A 22,136-nucleotide genomic window follows, 5' to 3' on the forward strand; every position below is an offset into this window, starting at 1 on the left:
AGAAGTGTTTCGGATGCATGTTTCCACGTGTTATAATTTAGGGAAACATCAATTTATTTTTTCAAAAAAAAAACCCAATTTTTTTTTTTTTGTTTCAATAAATAATTCTATTAATTCCAAACCAAAGTTTTTTTTTTTAATCCTTGATATAAATTTTCCTTATAATTAATGTCTAAACTTCAAACAACAAAGAAGTTCAAGATTTTTGAAGTTAAATTAATATTCAATTGACCTTATAATATCATAATTAATTTTAAAAATAAAGGTATTAAATTAAAATTTAGCAAAATTTTCTAAAAAATATCAACAAAAAATTTCAAATGAATTTCCCACTTTTATAAGATAAGAGAAAATAATCTTCTTACTTATCAAAAAAAAAAAAAAAAAAAGATAAGAGAAAATAATAATGCATAAAAAAGTTTTAAAAAAAATAAAAATTGAAGATTATTTTCAAAATAAATTTTAAAATATTACATTGATATTCATAGGCATAATTCTTAAATTACAAACAAAGTTTTTTTTTTTTTTTTTTTGAGAATGAACAAATGTAATTTATTAACGTAAATGACTTACATCCAAATGTAAAAATTGAACAATATGAGATGGAACATCTTCCATCCATATTTAAAAATCTGGTATGCGTATAACATGTTTCACCAAATTATGTGCTACACTATTGCCATTTCTATTGACGTGAGAATACAATAATCCTCTAAACTTAGTTTCATGCACTTTCACATCTTCTATCAGCAGACCCCACGGATATAGATTTTGTTCTTGTAACTTCAACGCCTGAATCAAGCCCAAGGCATCACCTTCAAGCACAACGTTTTGGAATCCCAATTCGTGTGCGAATGTCAAAGTCTTTAGTGCAGCCAAGGCTTTTGTCTCTTCTGCCTTATATGCTTGACCAATTTTTTCTGCACAAGAGGCTAAAACAGCACCATTGGAGTCCCTTATCACTACTCCTATACTTGATAGCCTTGAGTCACTGAAAATTGCTCCACCAAAGTTCACTTTCACGAATCCTACTTGTAGAGCTCTCCAACTATTTCCCCCACTGCCGTTACTCCCCACCTGCACCTCTGAACCTTGTATATCAGCATGGTATTGCTCCAACTTTGCCCATGACTATGCAGCAACCTAATGAAGCGAACTGGCTTGCAAGTTCAGACGCGCTTTATTCCTTTGATTCCAAACACTCCAGGTTGTGAATGCTAACAGCTCCAGGGACTTACCTTCCTCTATCATCCATAGTAGCAACTCCTTAACACTTGTGAAGCCAACTTCACACCTAAATCCCCATATTCCTTGATCAGACCACACCTCATCCAGTTCCAGACACGACCATGATGCATGTATCGGTTCCTCCACTGCCTGCTTACATCTCTCACACATTGGATCCTCTACGATTTTTCTTCACATCAATGCTTGTTTGGTTGGCAAAGCATTATGGCAGGCTCTCCAAAGAAAATTTTTAATCTTTGGAGGAACTTGCATCTGCCATATTTCCCTCCAAACCCGCTTCTCAGAAATTGGGGGGGCTTGCGGATTTGATTGCAGCTCCGCCTCCTCTTTAAGGAATTTGTAACCAAATTTACATGAGTAGTTTCCGGATGGAGTATAAGGCCAGTACAAACTATCCTCTGGTGCATTACGGCTAAGTGGAATTTTCTTAATTAAATCAGCATCCTCGGTCACAAATAACCCATCCACCAGCTCTTCATTCCATCTTCTTGTGATTGGATCAATAAGGGTGGGTACGGTATGATTTTCAAAGCTCTCCAAGAGGCAAGTTGGCAGCTGTGTTGGGTGTTTTCTTGGCAGCCAACGTTGCTGCCAAATGTTTATTTTTTCTCCACTTCCTATACTCCATAATGCCCCTCTTTGAATGATGTCTCTACCTCTAAGGATACTCTTCCAAGCATAGGACCCCATCCTTGAATCGACAGCCTCCATAATTGATGAATTTGGGAAGAAACAAGCTTTAAATACTTTGTAGAAGAGTGAGGTTTTATCATGCAAGAGGCGCCAAGCTTGCTTTGCTAAGAGGGAATTATTGAACATAACAATATTTCGAAAGCCCATACCTCCAATAGTCTTAGATTTTGTCATTTCCTCTCATTTAACCCAATGGATTTTCCTTCGGTCACCTCTTTGACTCCACCAAAATTTCTTAATTAGAGTCTCAATCTCATTTCACAAACCCAACAGCAATTTGAAACACCTCATAGTGTAAGTGAGGATGGCTTGTAAGACTGCCTTTAAGAGCACTTCTCTTCCAGCTTGCGAAAGCAATTTAACTTCCCACCCTTGAAGTTTCTGACATACCTTCTCCTTGATGTAGTTAAAACTTTCTTTTTTACCTTTGCCAACTAAAGAGGGTAGCCCAAGGTATTTTTCATAGTGCAAGATTTCGAGGACTCCTATGGCCACCTTGATTCCATGCTTCTCCTCCTCTGGTACAAATTTGCTAAAGAAAAACTATTAATCCTTTAAAAGCAAAATTAATATAATAGGTATTTACAGTTAATCAGTTAACCAAGCAATCCAATCCAATTTTAAAAACTAAATATGTGTGTATTTTAATTATTTATATATATATATATATATATAATTTAATTTTTTTGTATTCATATGCAATTTATGAATTTTTTTTAACACATTTGATTACTATCTTTAAAAAATCTACTTTTTCTCTCTTAACGCTCTTGCTTCCCCTTTTCTTTATCTCTATGTTATCATTGTTGAAGTCACCTCAATAAGGATGACAAAATACTTTCAATCCACCTCAACCTTAGCCTGCACCACTCTCACCCTACACAGAATTTGCTTGACCTAAAGAAAGGACGTGATAGGGACAAGGCACCCCTAATCTGACCCACTCCACCCTATTGCCATCCACAATTGATATCCTAGGTCAAGTTCAAGCCTATCTTACGCATTATCAAGTTTGATTTAAAAACCAAGGCCCATTTGTTTTGATATAAAACAAACTTTTTTATGAAAATGTATTCCTCATTTTGTGTTCAATGCACCTAAAAATATTATTCAACCAGAAACATCTTTGGTTAATCACAAAAAACAGGGTAGCGGGTGATTTTTGGTGGGTTTTTTGTTAAAACATTTTCAGGTTCCAATCAAAATCCAAAAAGTAAGTAGTTTTGCTGAAAATGCTTTCAACAAAAGAAAAATGGGACAGAAAAATGTTATATGATTACACAAAAGGGGTACAATGAAATGGACTATAACATGGTAGAATGAGTAATCTGCACGACCATGTCATTCTACCATTGCACTCAAAAGCTCCAAATTGCATGAGCGTACACAAGCTTAATTGAAGACGAGCTCAATGCTGTAGCAGGGTGAAAATCGGTTTTCAGCTTTTAGCCTTTTACTATCAATTAGCAAAATGTATTGATTGTAGGAAACAGTTCATCTTGTATGGGAACAGTACATTAGCAAGAGACCAATTTCCATTCTTGCCATGGGTAAGCATTACATGATAGCATTTTGCATATAACTTTGCTGCAACAGCAAAAATTACAAAATACAAAAAGGCCTAAGATGTATCTAATTATTGTTCTAACCTCCGCCATTGCTACTACAAAACCACTTCCATTATTTGCTCAGAGAAGAGTTTGAGATTTTGTTGCTATAGGCTATATTCCAGATTGAGAATCTGTATGAGATAATGCGGATCAACCATAATACAATACCCATGACGTGCATTGCTACCTCATCTTCAGACCACGTTTTAACTTCTGTTAACATGCCTTTTGTGCCTAGCCAAATTTCAGCTAGAGCATCAGTTTCATATGTATTCTCTTTTATGCAGATGAGCAAGTGTAATGCAAGTTCCTTGCCTCCTGCAACAAACAAGACACTCAGATTAACCTATTTATTTCCATTGAGTAAGTTCCTGGTAACCATTGTCAAAATTACTTTAATAGAGAATGAAATACAACAAGGAGGTCACCTCTAAAAACATATCGATATTCAAGGATGGATTAGGTACATTTGCCTTGCACATCACTTGTCCACTTCTTCAGGGATAATCTGCTTGCCCAGATAAACTTGTCGCATCTCCTCTCTCCAGATCTGCAATCATCACAATCACATCATTTAGTTCTCCTTATACTCCTAGGTTTGATTTGTTCCAATAGAAATAAGATCAGAAAAGGAATATCAATAACATAAGATATGATCTAGGAATGTGATGTTTACTGAATTATTCACATAACATTAGAGGAAACAATAAATAAACTGAAAAGATGTAACATAATAAAGAGGAAGAGCAAGAAAGACATGGGGCAAGGAAAAAGGGGAAGGAGGGAGGGGGGGGGGGGGGTGGGGTGTGGGAGAGAGTGGCATTGTGGGGAGATTTGATTCTAAGTATTGCATCTTCAAGTCCTCTAAAATGTAAGGTGGCATAATAAAAAGGCATTGCATGAGTAAAAGAACCAGATTGAGCCATGCATGAAACCACAATTAAAATCATACCGTATCACGGAATTCCACCCGAATATGAGGCACATTAGTTCTATGTATGTCATTTCCACTTGGTCCTCTCTTGTAGTATTCTTTCCCAATCCAGTGCGACTGAAACAGAAATTCCAATTGGGTAAGATACAAAAATAGGCAGGCAAAAAATCATCTATATGAAATATTATTGACATTTGGAAACCCTGGAAGTTTCTTCCCCTTCTTCTCTAGAACTTAAAAGAACTAGAATTAATTTCAGCTAATTTCATTATATGATACAACCAAGCAAGCATTGAATGGTCAACCATGTATCAGGAACAAAATGCACGCTGGACAGATGGGTGTCCACGAAAAAATAAAGTAATTTGTATATGTTTTGTCCAGAAAGCAATAATATGTCCCATTCTAACTTGCATTTAGAACCTATGGCATTTAAGTCAACTGAGAATGCAGAATAGCAAAAAGGCCTCCCACTGAGTCAGAGCCGTAATGAACTGCTGCTCAAGCTATGTAGCAGCTGCTTTACTANAAAAATTGGAGTATAATGAATATTTTATTGAAATATTTTGTAAAATAGATAAACTGATATGGGTATTTTGTAAAAGTGGATGTGTAAAATAAAAAAAAGTAGATCTTTTGTATAAAATAGACGAAATCTTTTAAAAGAGTTGATGTGAATGCTCTTAAACGAAGTTGAGATGAAAATTGAAAACATTTTATCCAAGTAGCTCACAAAATCTATGCAGGTATAGTATGCTTTATCCAATAACAAAAATAATACTTTCAGTCAACGTTCGATACATGCCAAAATTTTGAAAGTGGCACCCAAACTGTCTTATCAATTAGGATTTTTTCTTTCTCATCAAAAAAAAAAAAAAAGGATTTTTTTTTATGAAAAAAATTAGAATGTTTTTCTGAAATCACATGCTTATTAAATAAATGCTTGAGAAAATATTTCAGGAAAAAAAAAAAACAACAAATAAAAAAATCACATGAAGGTGATTGTAATAAATTTCTAGTTATTTCAAGAAAATGACATAGTTATGGAGAAGTTATTTTATAATTAAAAAAAGTAAATTATATCTTAAACTATATGCTTGGCCAGTTGTTCTTATAATTTCAAACTTTTCAAATCAAAGCCTGCAATTTAAGATTAACAAATTAAACCTTATAATTTCATTAATTTTAGAATCAAGCTTCGGACTTTAAAATTGCATCCATTTAAATCCCAAACTTTTTGGATCTGATTTTTAAGTTTGACTAGGATTAAAGTCAATATGATTTTAAAAATCTAAGATTTAATTTGAAACTCTTTTTGAGAAAGGTTTAATATGTACTAATAATTTTAAATCTGTTTTAGTTTGAATTTTTTTTTTTTTTTGTGTGAAATCACTCCTATACATTTTAAAATGTACTTAATTCATAAAATTAAAAAAGAAAATGATAGAATATTTCTTTAAACCAGCTTGAAAGAAGTTTGTCCAACTCATGATATGACAATTCAAAGAAATATCACTCATATTTTAGTCACATAACCTACTTAATAAATAATAATATAATTTATTTATGAACACGGATTTCCTCCAAACAGGTTTGGAGGAAATCCTACAAATAGGAGCACCTATCACTTAAAGAAGGAGACACATCAACTTGTTTGCACATGACCCATTTAGGTGTGGAGCTGTTCCACCCATTTATTAGTCGTAAATGATTTTATCTCTTATGAACAACCACATAATAAAAATTGTCAAAAACAATATATATATATATATATATTTTATATATAAAATTCAAGTTTTATCAGAATATGGGCCAAGAGATTGGGCCCATGGGCCTTAGGCCACCCTAGCCCATTCAATCTCAAAGAAATGTGGCCTATATAAACGACCCTCAGAAATAATGCCTTACGCCGCAATACTTGTTCCTGGCTTGTTCGAGAAGATAGAAAAGATTTTTCTCTCTTGTTCGCTTTGCCAATACTTCTCAGGTGAAAAATCGCTCAAACTCTCGTACAATTTCATTTCTCAGTTTCCAACAAATCTTTAAATTTCCTAGGGTTTCTTTCTAATCCACGGTTTTAGCTCTTCAATTTCTTCGATCTATTTCGATTCTAGACTTCCATTTCTAGGGTTTGGTACTTGCAATTTTTCGATCTCTATTACTTGTTTGGTACTGACTCTGTGTGTTTTTTATTTAGCTTACTGAAAAATACGATTCGATCATGGCTGGTGGAAATATATTTGGTAGAGCTATGTCTTACGTTCTCAATGAGCTCGTTGTTGACAAACTTGCCAACAGGTACATTGTCGTTTATTTCATAGAGCTTGTCGTTTATTTTGTGTGTGTGTGTGTGTGTGTGTGTTTGTGAATCTAAGCTTCTTTCACAGGCCACCGGGGGTAAACTGTTACCGATTGGCTCGTTCCCTTGGAGCTAAAGAAATTCAAAGTATCTGATTTGGATTGATCTGCGGCGCACGAAATTTGAGAAATTTTTTTCTTGATGATTGTGATTGTGATTGTGATTATGATGTTATTTGGTTTATCATTATTATTTGATTCTTCATTTCAACCAATTAATATTGAGATTCGTGCTTCGGTGAACTTTTGATTTATATGATTCTGAGTAGATTATGATATTAATGGCAGTATTAAGATGTAAATGACACTTGGAGACATAATTTAGAATAATGGCTAAGTGATAAAATTCACTATTTCCTAATAGCTTAAGCGAATAATGGGTGAATGATTAAATTCATAGAGCCTGTAATGTGCGTGTGTGATATAGAAGCTTCTTTCTCTGGCCACCGGGACTAAACTGTTACCGGTTGGCTCGTTCATTTGAAGCAAAAGAAGCTCAAATTATCCAATCTTGTTTGATCCGCGGTGTGCAAAATTAATGGGCACTGCAAGCTTAGGAAGTTTGAAAAATTTTGCCTTGATAATCATGATTTTGAAATTTATATTTGATTCTTCATTTCAACCAATCTTTGTCATATTAGAGGAAGATTGAATGTTGATATTCCTGTTTCCATGAATTTTTAATTTATATGCTTCTGGGTAGATTCTGATATTTTGACTTTAGAAGATTGCTAAGCAAATGACAATGTTAGGGTGTAAATGACACTGACATGTGGGTTAAATAATTAAATTCACAATTTCCTAATATCTTAATCTAATAATGGTTTAAGTTCTCTCCTTAAGCTTCTAGGACAAGTCATGGTATCAAAGCACGTGGTCATGAGTTAGACCTTCAACGTTTTAAGGTGGAGTTGGGTCGTGTTTCACTGAACGTGTGAATTATATGTATAAGTAGAAATCTTGTGATGTTAGAAAATGTCTGCTAAATGAATAGCCATTTAAGGATGTCACCGACACACAGCTGTCAATGATATACAATATACAAGAACAAGAATCCCACTTCACTTGATATATGCTATGTAGTTGTCCCCACCCCCAATCATCTAAGTTTTCTCCTCTGTATCTGCTGCCAAGGATGACCCTATCGTAGGCTTGTACTGATTGCATAGATGATTGCAACAATTAAACAACTAAGGGCTGAGGCTTTTTATTTTATTTTTCGTATGGAGGTTGTTATCATTGGTATGGGGTGGCATCCTGAGCATCCATTCATTGTTTGATTGGATGAAGCGTAATGCATATGTATATCTGTTAACTAATGAATGTTGAAACCTGGAATGTTGGAATTTTATTTTTAAAGCTTCTCATAGGTTATTTGGGACTAGTCTGTTCCTCACTGCTTTGCATTCTTACGTGCGAAGCACTGCTACATGGCAAGTTTGAGTATTGTGTTGAACATTTGTTTCTTCCTTCCTTTTTTTTATTATAATTCTTTGGTTCTCCATTTCCCCAAATTCACAATGTTGCTGGAAGATTAAATATTGAGATATCTAATATTTCTCCTCTATATTTGCTGCCAGTGATGACCCTATCGTAGGCTTGTACTGATTGCTTAGATGACTGCAACTAAAAAACTAAGGGCTGAGGCTTTTTGCTTTTATTTTTCAATGATTGTTTAATTGGGTGCATGCATTCTAGCTTAACTGGTGATTCCTTGTTTTTTTAATATAATGTTTTTTGTGGTTATTTAGTCACGCATTCCAGAGGTTTGCTGTGAGAACATCAAAGAGTATCGATGAAATGATAAATAAGGGTATGTTTCCTGTTTTTCCAGTCATTGTAGTTTCCACTAGTCTGCACTTCTGAGCATTATTTAATCACTTGGTGATGGTTTGTTCATGCAGCTGCTTCAAAGCAGCGAGATGTCGCTGAGCAGGTGAAGGAATTCTCTAAGAATTTCGAGGTTGGATTCTGTGCTCTGATTTGATTAGAAATATTATTCAGCTGCTTTGGATTCTGTAACTAATAACATTACTTGTTGCATTTTTTGCAGTCTTTCAAAAATCAGTAATGCGCAGTGATGGACTTGGTATTGTGCCCATATGTATATGATTGCCCTAGATTCTTGTTCCTTATTTGAGAGTGACGAAAATGAGTTAGTTATTTTAGGATGTTGGCATGTAAGATTGTCTCAAGGAAAATCTTGTACCTAAAATAAATTTGCCATTTTAAAAGTAGCTATTTTTGTCTTGATAAAAAAGTTACCTAAAAAGTAGCTAGTTTTGCTCCACAGAATCATTTCTTCTCTGGGGATTGTGTTTCCTGAAAATGGACGTGGAGCTAACCGTCCACTCCATCTCTTAAGTATGAACATTGATATGTTAAGTAAAATCTTTTTTACTCAAAGCCTTATGATGAAATAAATTTCTGATTCAGCTAGTTGCTTCTTTTTCTTTTCTTTTTTTCTTTTTTCTGTGAGTTGTGGGTGTTTGAAGTTGCCATTAAGAAAAGAGCTAGATTTTGTTCAACCATTTGTACGCCACTGTAACAAATTTGGTACGCATTAACACTCCTTTTGAACGGTATGATGTATTTGTACTTCTAAGAAGAATTCTCTTTTTACATGGGATTCGGTTTATACTTTATACATGTTTGAGGTGCTCCACCAAAATCGTCTAGAGGTAATCAGGTGGTGGAATCATCATAGCCTGTAATGGCGTAGATACTAGATACTCCTTCGGAGTTCAACGTTACGGTGGTTCTATATTTACGAAAAAACTATGAATTTTATAACAAAAATCTTGTTTGCACAAGCAAGATAATACCATGGAAATTTGTATTTATTTTTCCCTTATTTTTGAATGTGAAAATTACTTTCTTTTAAGTTTTGATAAGTAAAGAAAGATCAAACCTAATTTTCTATGTTCACGCTGAGGTCTAATTTTCTAGAACAAAGAAAAATGTTTTGAAACTCCATCCTATGATAATCGACGAAGTGGTTAAAGTTACGCCAACCATCAAGAGCTGCTAACAAAGTAATAAAAACTTGTTTTCTATATTGATTAAGTACACATTGACCAGTCGAGTTCTAGTTTAATAGATAATATGGTTATGCAACTCCATCCAATTATTCTTAACTTTCCTTTGAATTTCTTAGGCAATGATAAGAATACATACATTGTCAACAAAACTTAGGGCAGTAAATGACTTTTATCATCACCAATTGTCTCGGAAAGTTAACAGGCGGCTAAAATATAATAAAATCATTGTTTCTTAAATTTCATTATTAGAGCATGGTACGACTCTCTTTCATAGTAATACTAGCAAAAACCTTCTATTGTATGTGCGCAACCTTCCTACATCTGAGACCAAGAAACAGAAGCACCACTCTGTCCCATTCTCATTTTTATAACTCCTGCCTCTTTGTTCTTGCTTCCTATGTTCTATAACAATGATAAAATGTCATATCAAACCAGGCAGGGTACACGGGGTTACCGGACACCATGTTACCACTCATAAAATCGTGTCCTCAATTGGAAACAGGTGCAGTATTTGATCTTTAGGCTCTTCCAGATTCCATTTTTTGTTCTGTGCTAGGGCAAATTGGGACGCAAAGTTATACTGTGATGGTGGCTCCACTATAACGCGAAATTTACTATACAATATTAAAACATTTCAAAGTTAGCCACTCTACAGTCTACCCTGTAACTTAAGTTCATGTAACAACACAAACAATCAAAGCTATTCTAAATTTGAGCATTCATACATTCCATGATATTAAAACAGAACAATCTTGTCTTGATTAGAAATCAATTAATTGTGGGCAAAGCCACCAAAAAAAAAAAAAAGAACTTCAAACAAAAACAACATGCATTCATCTCTCCAAATACACATGAGATTCAACAATTATTAGGTCAAGAGAATTATTTAGATAACACCTGTTCCCAAAGGTATTGCATATTTGCAAGCATGCATGCCTAAGCGATCAATATGCCCCTGTAAGAAGAGAAGATTCGCAATTAGTCAAAAGTGAAGTGTACTTACAAACTTGAACAACAAAAAAAGGGACGGCTGTTCGCTAAAACCAATCAACAGCCCTTTCATTGGAGAGATTATGAAAGAGGCAAAGTACGCCCAAAATACAAATTTCATAAATAAAGCAACTGGCAAAAAGATAAGGAAAATGAAAAATGTTTTCCATATTGAAATAACCCTAAATCCTAATCAAAATACTTAACTCCTAAGACTCCCATAAGATTAAAGCAGATTTAATGAAACTCCAGGACATATATCATTTGCCAATTTAATCTCATAAACCATGTAGTAAACAAGAACCTGATGCTGAAACAAGCTGATTCTGCTGCTATATCTAACGTCTTAATTCCATGTTTTCTCCAGTACAGAACATGGTTACTACAAATGAATCTGAGAATTGGCGAAGGAGGTCATACTTTAGAGATAGATTGATGGTAATGAGTCTCTCCTAAAAGGGATGGGTATATGAAGGATAAAAGGCTTGTTTTTAAAGAATTAGAATTCTTTCTTGTATACAAGTAGTCTCACAGTTGGATTCAGAGCCAAGCAATATATATATAACGTAAAGTTACTAACAATCCTCAATACAGAGCACCTAACAAGCATTTCCTGCACATACACACCCAACCCCAAGGGGTTGACCTAGTGGTTCCTAGTTCCCAAGGCTCTATGAGATCCAGGGGAAGGTGAATGCCATGACATTATCTGTGTAGCATCAGTAAAGAAGATGAACCAAAATAGTGGTATAAGCTCAGGATGAGGGTATGTACCTTGAGGGCATGTGAGAAACCTGATTGGTAGACTGAATTACGGGCGATCTCACATAAATCACATGAACTGAGCTTCCACACCTGCAATGAAGGTCATTAACATATTTGGGCCTGTATCTAGGTATGAAATTATGTGCATGCATAACTATGAATGAATGTATTCAAGAAATAGAGCTCACTGAAGCAGCTATGCTATATTCTTCCACCAGAGGTTCTTTTGTTAAGTGAATTTGCAGTGGATCATCAGTTGAAAGTGAAACATTGAGACCCCGTAAGAAAAAAGTAGGAAAGGGATTCCGATGGTAGTCCAAAAATAACGAGTTGTTGCTCAATGGAGACATGGCCAGACCAATCTGATACAAATATTGCAAATATTGTAAACAAATATTGCAATTAATCAAATCATAACATCAATCCAAAATAATTCCTACCTGTGCTAGATAATACAGATATTGAAGTACAGGAGATTTTCTCAAATTGATTCCATGTGCAATATTATGAGCCGTAAGAAAGGTTGCAGCAAGGTGGTCGATGTCACCAGCCTGGAAGTACACTATACATAAGGCATCCGTACAATCAAACATCTGTATTAATTAAAACAACTATTCCATAAATACCTCCCCAGAGTGCGGACGGAATTTTATTGTCGTCATGCCTTTAGATTCACGAAGCTGAAAATAGTAACATCTAACAGGTCAGAATTCAATGCATCAAAATTAAGACACAGGCATCTAGAAACTATTGCACTTGTCAGGACTACTAAAGGCCAACACAACCAACATTTTAAAGAAACATTTGTTAAGTCAGACTCTTAAAAAAAAAAAAAAAAAAAAATTAAAAAAAAAACACCCAATTTGTTCTGCTTATTATCAAAATAATTTTTTGCTGATGCTGTCTGCTCTATCTGGAAGGAAACGTATGCTAGGTTTTTAGACATGAGAGCATAGACTATGCTAGGATTCTGGAAGAGATCACAAGGAGTGCCAAAAATCAGGTTATCAACTTCAGGAAACTGCAGATAGATCAACAAAGTACATGATTGCAGAGATCTTGGCATTTCCCTTAGTCAATTTTTAGTACATATCTATATCTGGTGTCTTGTTTTCTTTTGTTTATGTTCTTCTTTGAGCTTGTAACTCACTGTGTAGGCTGTTTCTTTTTTTCCCTACAGCATGCCCCTATGCCTTTGTAAGCAATAAGCAATGGCATTTAGAACTAACAACATGTGAGTCCTGCAATTGCAACTACTGCTAATGTTAACAATTAGCAGTTACTATTTACTAGCACAATTGCTCAACAACTACAGCTTGCCCATCTTTTCCTTCTGATGAATGCAGCTCCTTTTTTTATTTATAAAGTAACATGCAGCTTCCCTAGTTACATTAGTTACTTTCTAAAGAAGAAAGAAAAAAGGGATGGCGTAAGGGAAATAGTTTAAACAACCAGAAATTGTACTCATAATAAATTACAAGGTTGCTTGTGATTGTAGAATGCATACCTTGTTTAGTGTGTATAGGTTAGCATAACAGTAATACACATAGTATGAAAATGCTGGATTGAATACATTAGTCCATTGAGCAGGTGTGGGCATGTGCTTTGTGGGGCGTCTTTCAGGCTTACTTTCATCATCCACCAAATCCAATCCCACAACCTGAACAAGCAAATATATGAGAAGTCAGACATCTTAACAGTTAAATTAAAATCTTTTTACCTAGCGATTTTAAATTTAAAACGACAAACTTAACCCAAACACAACATGCTTTGTTCAAATCTCAAAAAATATAACTACAGTTTTAAAATATAAAATACTTCTTTTATTGATAAGTTACACATGCACTCAGTGGGTTTTGAAACCATGATCATTCCATGTTGCTCTTACAAGGGGAGGAGATGTCATTTGAGCTAGAGCTCATTGGCAAAAGTTTAATAGCTTTAAAACTAAATCTTTCCACCAAATTATTGTCGCCTCCTTTGCCTTGGGTGAGCAACATTCTTTCATATTTACCCATTGATTAAGTTCTGTAGGGAGGGATGTATTTAAGCCTTCATGGTTGCAATGAATTAATCTGATAATCATGGTAAACCAAATCTAAGACATAGGAAGTAAAGTTCTAAAAAAACCAAGTTTCATGAATAAATAAATAAATAAAAACAAAAAAAAAAAGTTTCACTTAATAAAATAGTGTGTTTGTGTGTAACCCAGGTTCCTGGCATTTACAATCTAATAGATTTTTTCTTCTACTTAATGTCAAGGATTTAAGAGAAGACATGTAATGATTGCAGAAACAATTAGTACAATTGCGGCTCAATAACCATATTTGCTAGATTGAGAAGATTTTACAAACAAGATTTTTCATACCTGTTTCAAGAAAACATGCAACTGAGGATGTGAATCTGGATCCACAGTAACCTCAAATAATGGAATAAAGATATTGTCGAGAATGTTCTGAAATGATGTCACAATTCCCATTTCCTTGTACACATTGTACAGACGTGGAAGCTGAAAAGATTTTGAAAAAAAAAAAAAAAAAAGGCATTAGATATTGACAAAATACTCAATTTGCTGAGGATGTGCCCTCTCAAATTGCTGAGGTGTTGACAAAATATCTAGAATTTTCATCTCACTAATGAATAAGATTAATTTTGTTATTTGATTCTGACAGATTCTTGTGAGTACCTGGATCAACCAAACAACATTCTCACTGTACAGTTCATTATTCACTATCCAACTAGCCATTTGGTCCCACTCACTTTGCTTCCTTCCATATATTGAGATTCTGTATTCAGCCATCTGCAGCAACAAAATGGAGCAACAGAAATGAATATAGAGCGTTAAAACATGTATGAATGAATAGTTGAACACCCCTTTCCCTCCCCCCCCCCCCCCCCCCCAAAAAAAGGTGGTTCTGACACCCATATTGAAGGCAGTGAACATTCCAAAATTACACTGTACAATGGTCATTCAGTGCTGGAATATTTCTATCATTACACATCACAGATGCTAAAATGTGCAACTGGCATAATATGGTAAAACATAATTTCAACGTTCACATTGTGTCCACTGGCAAGAATGTTCAACATCTTCCTCAACTCTTGACTCATTTTGCATTAAGCTGCTGCTATCAAGAATGTTAACAAATGCTTTATACACCCAAAAAAAAAAAAATGCTCTATAAGAGTTTTTCTGAGAAGTCAATTAATTTATTAGCGAAAGAACTACTTCAAATTCATTGTTTACAATACCTATGATCAGTGACAGAATATCAGAGAGAATGAAATGAGATGAGAAAAAAGGAAAAGAGGAAAAGAACAAAAAGGTCAGCATGACTTAATACTCAAAACACACAATACTTTATTGACCAACTCTTCCTTGTTAGAGTACAATAAACCAAACCCTAATTGAATCAAAGCAAACCCACACATAGAAACTCATAAAATAACACTGACTTATTAAGAAGGCCCACAACTATGGCTCATACAAAAAAAAAATTTACAGAATTACTAAAATTCCCTCAACTCTAGAATAACCAAATAAAACACACACACACACACCGTGGACCCTTATTCTAGGTTTTTGCCTTATCCTTAGGCTTCCAAAGTGGATATTGTTTCCCTAACCACGCTATGGTTGCGCCATCATAAAACTTGAGACCCAATCAGCACCTCAATGCAGTACAATGCACCAGGCTCCTTTGAAAACAAATTTATCAACAATATATATATATATATATATATTTGAACATCAAATGTTGACTTGATCTACAATTTAAAAAGAAACAAAAAGAGAATACACTAAAATATAATAAACATATAAGTGAACAGGACAGCAAGTAAGCACCTGATATTTACTCGCATTGAGATCAGAAAACACTTGCTTTGTCAGCTCGCCAAGGAAACGACCTATTCAATAAGAGATGACAGACAATTATAAGGATCGGTAATCAATAAGGGAGATATTCCAATATCAATCTAAACATCATCATCTCTTATGAAAGAGGAGCTGACAGATTACAGAACATCAGAAAATAGAATTAAAACCTGCTGAATGAACTGAAATCCCCTATCATACAAAAGCTCTTAACAGAACAATTCTACAAGCTCATTCATTTATACCTTTCTCTTGCTAGAAAGGAGACAACTTCAAGATAAATAAAGTTCCAGTGAGAGGAAAACAAAGAATTGCTTAATTTGGAAGGTACTTCAAAAAATGTTGTTTGACATATCTATCAATCTAGTTGAAGGTGCAAATTTAAAGCGCATAGATATTCTCAATCCTTGAGAAAACTTATTGCCTAGAATTCAGAACTAATTTTCCCTTCCACAGTAAAATATATCTTGTGTATTGAAAAGTACACACAGTAAAATGCATCTTGTTCCTGCCTAATCAAATTTTTCATGCCCATCTATTGAATTTGTACATATATATGGCCATGAAACAAAGTAGACAGATGACATAATAATGTTAAAAAAGCCAAGCACCCTATGCTGTCAAACTCGCAAACTACATCAACTACCCTCGAACTAAACATTGGAAGTCCTTGGTAGAAAAAAAGTAAAAGTTAATTCATCACTCATCATATAAAATCCCACAGCCAACCAAGTTCCAAATGATAATTGTTTTTTTTATTAAGTACAGAGTTTGTTATAAAGGTGAAGATGGTCTTGTGTGTACCAAGTTCTACATGATAATTGACTCAGTTTTAAATAGTAAGTGGCTTGCAGCAAGAGAATACAGTAAGGAGCAACCATACCTAGTAATCAAGCAAACAAGCAGGATGCACATACCTTGGATAAGATTATCTTGCTTAAGGAAAATCTCCCTGAGCCTACTTTGACCACAGGGGTTGTACTTAAGATTGAACTTATCAAAGCGATGAAAAGTACTCTTGTCTGCATGAACATCCAAAAGGTCAACATTCAGATCATACCTGTTCAAACAAATGCAAAAGTGAGATCACAAACTGTCTCCAAATATATAAATAAGTTTATTAACAAATATTTATGACAATGAGTAAAAGTATACATCTTAATTTGGGTGAGAGCAAAAGAAGATTTCTTTACCCAGTTAGATCCAAGCTCTCAAATACTTCTTTCAAGGTCAGATATGTCCCATCTCGAAAAATTACAACCTGGGAAAAAGTATAGGAAAGTCAAGGCTCTGGAGAAAATGCAATGCATCGGGAAAAAAAATATATATATCTTAGTTGATGCTGGGAAGGGAGCAAAAATTTCATTGAATTCAACAGGCGCCATATTTCAAATGAAAAGATTTCTTTTTAGTAAGGGATAGCTGCATTTAGAGTCAATCATAACCATCAGACAGACACATCAACAACAGATCAGCATAAAAATCCAAATTATTACCTCATCAGGCTCTTTCCTCAGCTTTGACTTTATAAACCTTAAAAGATGCTTCTGGTTCATGCAGGCTGAGTGATGAACATGCGTATCAACTTTCCTGACATTATAGAAGTCACGATGTGGAGCACTTTTCTGAGCAAGAAATTCTCTATCCGCATTAAGCATCAAATGAAGATTGAATTTCTGGATTGCACACAAATGAGCACAATAATAAAGATATTATTATATGTGGTAGTAAGAGATAAGAACATTATCGTGCAGCACAATTACAAATAATCATCAATGGAAAACAATCTACTTGTTCCAGAAGATTAAGCCGATGATGACATAGAGTTCTAATATTCCCAGCTGCAATAACTCGAAGTATCTGATGCAGATCAGTGAAAAAGGTTGTTGCATCAGCAACAGGGAAAAGCTCTTCTTTAGCTGCAAAAAAAAAACAGGTAAACATGCATAAACATCCCAGTAGGTTAACACAAACTTGTACAATATAACAAGCAAAAACTATCTAGCAATCTTACAATCCTTATTTGCATAGACATGAATGACCCCATCTTGCATTTCAAAATAATGCTGCATGAAATTTGGAACATCTTAGAGATAACAATGGAATATAAGTAGAATATCTTAAAGCAATGCATTATGGAATACTATTATTCAAGAATCAAAAGAAAACTCACACCAGAATTTCCCTCAGGAGTATAAGAAAACGGCTCAAGATTAGGCTTTGGAGTACTAGGATCAGATATGACTTCTTTTACCCATGGAGCCACTAATTCGCTGAATACATATTTTTTTCGCATTTGAAGGCACCCTTGAAGAACCGCGTAGGCCTCCTCTTCATCAGGTGATGGCACCTCTGGTAAAATATACAGATGTTAGAAAATAACAACCATTGAGACTTGCTCCTCAATTGCAGATCCTAATCTAGGAGCTAGTATTGAGAGTAGCAGGCTTAAAAGTTACTAGTACAGCCTTTTTTGAAGGAGTAACTATAAATCACTAACAACCGCTTGTGTCTATGTTTAGTGTCATATATTTTCTTCATAGCCATTGCCAAGCCTAGAAAAAGGAAGGTTGTAGTAGGTTGATGGCCAACATAAAATTTAGCCACGTTATTATAAATGGAACCACGAAAAAGAATACATGTACCCAACCCTAGTTAATCTGTTGAGGACCCAAAGCTGATCCGAAAAAATTTGGGAGTAAGGCTAAGGCTTGGTTCTCGTCATCGTTGTTGTAACTATAAATCAACTAATAAAGGTGCTTACATAAATAATCATCAAGATTATTATAATTATTATTTTCTAAGTCATTAACTAATTAAGGAGAAGGAGAGAAATAAATGAAGGCTTTATAGGTGTAAGTCTCAAGTCCAACCCAATAAGAGTACTCAGCATTAACACTACATATCTGACAGATAATTTACATTAAAGAGAAATGACAGGCAGTCCATACCACTAGGTGTTATTTTAAGCCGAGCAAAAATTTCTTGTTCTGGCTCCTTTCTCAGAATATCAGCTGCAATTGGGTCAGGCTGAACACCGTGCAAGTCACCAGATATACTATGGGAACGAATCATACTAGGAGCAACTATAGGCTTCTGTTCTCCGCTGGCCTTAACGTGGTCTGGTAAATTCTCATATAGATTTTTACACTCTGGCCCCTGCACAAAGAGGTACAAAGCAAAACTTTCAGCTTCTGAATGGAGTTTCCTTCAGCGGAGAAACAAAAAGTACTATTATATAAACTCACAGCATTTCCATTAGTGTGCAGATATGTAGTATCTAGTTTAGCATTGTCAGTCATGTTATCTTCATCCTCTGATCCATCTACACTCTCGAAGGCACTAGCACTTGCAACAGGAGACTTGGGAGAAGTTGGTCTGACAAGAGAACCGGTTCTCGTGGTTGAACTTACATGCCCAGCAGATTTCCCTGAAATAAAAGAATTCTTTCCTTAATCAGTAAAAGATAAATGGCATCAACTCCAACCCTGCTCTCTCAAAAAAGGAGGAAAAAAAAAACAGAGTGGGATTAAGAAAACAGTCCTAAAGACAGGAAGGACATCAAAACATTCTGTTTATTTTCCTAGGACCACCAGCAGTGTTGTTGTTACTAAATACCATGGTAGCTAAAATTAGTGTCGTTTTCATTGATTAAAAGCAGGCAAGCAATGAATATCTGATTCTACATTCTTTGACCATAGTACAATTAGGTGATTCCAAAAGAAAGGATGGACATCAAAACATTCTGTTAATTTTCCAGGACCAGAGGAGTTGTTGTTGCTGAATACCATGGTAGCCAACGTTAGAATAGTTCTCATTGATTAAATGCACAAGCAATGAATTTCTCGTTCCACATTTGTGGGCCATAGTATAGTTAAGTGATTCAGAAAAGTCAAAAGAGTCTGATTCTGATTCTGTAAAGAAATCAATAATGTTCTCTCTGCCAATTATGCCACTTATTTGGATTCCAAGATGGGATAACTTGGAGGTAGACGCTACACCAAAGATGACAAATCTTCACCCATGAGAACTTCCTGATGGGAAACATTCTACCAGGGCACTCAGCTGCCCTTAAATATTTCAAGTGTTTTGCTATTATACCATTTATGCTGTGTTGTTTTCTTTCTTCTCCTCCATAGCATCTTCCTTCCACATGGTAATTTTTTCCCTCATTTAATAAGAAACTTTCATGATTCATCTTTTCATCGAGAATGAAAAGATAAAAATGCAAGTTCACAGTGGATGCAATTAAGTCAGAAGTGGGCAAGCTGTTGCTTGACCAAAGAATCAAGCATGTAGTTCAAAGTCAGACATTTTTCTTACAAACCAAAAAAAAAAAAAAAAAAAGGAGACTATGATGCCCATAAATTCAGATTCTCAGTACAAATTGACTGCTGAACAATTTGCAAGCTATATTATTAAAAAAATTCATCATTGCTTTGAACATAAGCAGTCTGCCTATGCTAATCAACTTATATAACAAGCCAACTGTAAATCCCCATATGTCATCAGACATAGAAGGAATATATATGTGTGTGTGTGTGTGTGAGACAGAGAGAGAGAGAGATAGAGACTTAAAATATGGGACCTAGAAGAGACGAAGTCACAAGGGGGAATTGAACTGATTCATATCCTATTAAACCCTTAAACCAATTAAAAAAAAAGGTTGTAAAAACAAAAACAAAAAACCAAAAAAAAAAAAGAAGAAGCAAATGATGGGGTTGAATATGCAGAATAACATCTCTAACCATATGTCGAAACTAGTTTCTTCCTCATTACTTCAACTCATACAATGTAAAGCATTTACACCAACAAAGCCACTAAATCTTTCCAATAAATATAGCAAATTAGACCTGAACATTTCAAGATTGATCATATACCACATAACAAGCATCCCAATAGCAATACCCAATTCAATCTCCATTTTCTATAAAATATCCAATCCACCATGAAATTTGACCATTATATAATATAGCAGTAAAACTTATTAATACCAAAAACAAAAAAAAGGTTTCGCTTCTTCATGAAAATAACACTTTTCTGCACTATAATACTATAAATTAACATAAAATATCAAAATATATAATGCAAACAAGAGCCTTATAACTATTAAAGTACATAAAAACGCTGCTTCAATAGGAAACCCTATCTATCAAAACCGTGACAACAATTCTCGAATTTTCACATAAGCGAAGAGAGAGTTCAGTTCATGATCACTCTCCCGGTGAGTAATCCGAGCGAGGCATACCTTCTGGAAGCGTGTGGAGCCTCGGCAACCCTACGGGAATCCCGTCCACGTGGATAGGACCGTTGCTCCGCCTATCTTCGCCGTCGATTCCAGCCCCGCCTCCTCCGCCACCAGCAGGTAAGCCGGAGAACGCCGTGACGTCGGGAAGAGAAGCCGAGGCGCGGCGATAGTAACCGTAACCATTTCCCTTGCGTCGCGCGTGGCTCCGGCGCTTCTTCAAATGCTGAGTCGCCTGCGGCGAGTCGAGGTCCGAGTTATCGTCCCTGTCTCTCTCCACCGTTTTCGCGAACTCGAGCAACTGAGTTAGGGTTTTCCTGTGCATGTAATAGGCCGAAACCGCCACCACCGATGCTCCCACCAGCGCCGCCATCGCCAAATGCAGCGCGTACGCGTCCATTTCTCACTCACTTTTTCTCTTCTTCTACTGAGAGAGAAATGGTTGTTTGTCGTGAGAGAAAGCGAAGTGAAGCGCAGCGCAGCGAGAGAGAGAAACCCTATTGAGAAGTGGAGAGCAGAGGAGAGAGTACAGAGAGAGGTACCGCCTCTGTTTGATTTTTTAATCTGAACAATTGAGCCTTGCTCTGGTATTTATAGCAGAAGAAGCAAAAGCGACGAGGAACACAGCATATTTTGATTCTTTTTGTTTTGGGATAGAAAAAAAGAAAAAAGAAAACGCCTGTTTAACGTAATACAGTTTTTACCGTATGAATGAAATATACAGTTTTTTACGTTTAGGTTAAAAAAAAAAAAAAAAAAATGTTTAACGTAATACAGTTTTTACCGTATGAATGAAATATACAGTTTTTTACGTTTAGGTTAAAAAAAAAAAAAAAAAAAAGACAAAAATACAAAATTTATTTCCTAAATTTTACTGTAATTTATTTTAGTTCTTTAAATTTAAAGTTTATTTAATTTTTAATTTCTCCGTCAACTTGCCATAAATATATATATATATATATATAAAAGAATATGTTAACACTGTTTGCAAACAGATTTGTGAGAGCCATTCTGAATAGAGTAATTGGGATCTCACAATGACTAAAATGTGTATCATGTATGAATCTCTTTTTTATATATATACAAGATATAAATTATATTTTAACCTAATTTAATTGTATATGTGTGTGAATCTCCCTCTTAAAAACTTGAAACTCGGTCCTTGTTCCTCCACATTCTACAAACACTTATAGAATGACCATCGTATTAAAGATGTGTGATAGTGTGTATCATGTATGAATCTAACTAGGGTTTGCAACTTCGTTGTCACAGAGGAACTAAATTTGCAAAACAAAAGTGGCATTCTAGTTTTAAGATATTTAATAATGAAATCGTCACTAGAATGGACAACATTTAAATATTCCTCTACTGCCAA

General features: G+C 34.9%; 1 protein-coding gene across 1 annotated transcript; it reads right to left on the minus strand.

Annotated features, from left to right (window-relative positions):
• Window positions 1–3,356: 3,356 nt before the first annotated feature.
• Window positions 3,357–21,402, minus strand: LOC112005486 (AMP deaminase). The gene is made up of 20 exons (XM_024037742.2): window positions 20,765–21,402; window positions 18,765–18,946; window positions 18,468–18,675; window positions 17,690–17,868; window positions 17,531–17,582; window positions 17,308–17,435; window positions 17,013–17,192; window positions 16,710–16,777; window positions 16,434–16,576; window positions 15,487–15,548; window positions 14,326–14,439; window positions 14,008–14,148; window positions 13,147–13,299; window positions 12,266–12,319; window positions 12,080–12,190; window positions 11,828–12,001; window positions 11,649–11,729; window positions 4,504–4,602; window positions 3,980–4,101; window positions 3,357–3,869 (listed from the first exon to the last, which is right to left on the minus strand). Exons 1-19 carry the CDS (start codon window positions 21,159–21,161, stop codon window positions 4,033–4,035), a joined length of 2,595 nt encoding a protein of 864 aa, XP_023893510.1. The 5' UTR covers window positions 21,162–21,402; the 3' UTR covers window positions 3,357–3,869; window positions 3,980–4,032.
• Window positions 21,403–22,136: the final 734 nt, after the last annotated feature.

The sequence above is a fragment of the Quercus suber genome, unplaced genomic scaffold (assembly GCF_002906115.3).
Source record: "Quercus suber isolate HL8 unplaced genomic scaffold, Cork oak 2.0 scaffold_180, whole genome shotgun sequence".
Lineage (NCBI taxonomy): Eukaryota > Viridiplantae > Streptophyta > Magnoliopsida > Fagales > Fagaceae > Quercus > Quercus suber.